This window comes from Perkinsus marinus (assembly GCF_000006405.1).
Source record: "Perkinsus marinus ATCC 50983 genomic scaffold scf_1104296958994, whole genome shotgun sequence".
NCBI classification, from domain to species: Eukaryota; Perkinsozoa; order Perkinsida; family Perkinsidae; genus Perkinsus; species Perkinsus marinus.
Genome location: NW_003206567.1, coordinates 1 through 994, shown reverse-complemented (window position 1 = coordinate 994; position 994 = coordinate 1). Strand labels below are relative to the sequence as shown.

At 34.8% G+C, this 994-nt stretch overlaps 1 protein-coding gene across 1 annotated transcript; it reads left to right on the top strand.

The window, feature by feature from the left end:
• Window positions 1-85: 85 nt before the first annotated feature.
• Pmar_PMAR009260 (heat shock protein 70, putative) lies at window positions 86-978 on the top strand (the record flags this gene model as incomplete). Its single annotated transcript, XM_002773322.1, has 3 exons — window positions 86-224; window positions 271-869; window positions 913-978. Coding segments are annotated over 3 exons (804 nt in total), but the record flags the coding sequence as incomplete, so codon positions are not given.
• Between the last annotated feature and the right edge of the window lie 16 nt (window positions 979-994).

Below are 994 nucleotides of genomic sequence, written 5' to 3'. Positions count from 1 at the left end.
TTGGTTTTACTGATAAGAACAGATTAATGGTATAATGGGGTATAATAATCATCTAATTATATTATTATCATCAGGTGAAGCGGCAATGACGTCTATTAAATCTAATTATAAGAATACATGTCGTAACCCTAAACAACTATTAGGGAGGACATCAATAGATCAAGATGAGGAACTCATTAAGGAGAAGTTCTTCCAGGTATGTGATAATGCTATTGCTGATAATGGTAATAATAATATTAATTACTACTCATGGTAGTACTATCTATATAGGTACTGTTGGATATCGTGTATCATATCTAGGTAAGGAGAGAATATTATCAGCTACAGTGGTAACATCTATGTTGTTATCAAAGCTTAAAGATACTGCTGATGCTTTTACTACCTCATCAAATAGTAAAGATGTTGTTATTGCTGTACCATCTTACTTCCAAGATGCTCATAGACATGCTATATTGGATGCTGCCCGTATTGCTGGTCTTAATTGTCTACGAGTTATGAATGATTCAACAGCTACTGCATTGGCTTATGGTATATACCGATCTAATGAGTTCAGTGATGATACTCCAACAATAGTAGCATTCACATCTGTTGGTGCATCTCATTTTGGTACATCTATCGTTAAGTTTACTAAAGGTCATCTTACTGTACTTGGTGAGGCTATTGATACTACTGTTGGTGGTCGATATATTGATAAGATCCTAATGGAGCATTATAGTCAACAGTTTACTACTAAAACTGGTTTAGATCCCCTTAAGAATGCTAAATCTAGATTCAAGTTGGAAGAGGCTGTTAATAAGGTTAAGAAGATATTATCAGCCAATAATGAGGCCGTATTAGGGATTGAATGCTTGTTGGAGGATGAGGATCTGGTAAGATAATAATAATCATATTATTATCATGTCATTGTTTTAGAATGTAGTCGTGACTCGTGATAAGCTCGAGGAACTATGTGCTCCGATGGTTGATAAGATGCAGTCTGTGATGAATAAGGCAT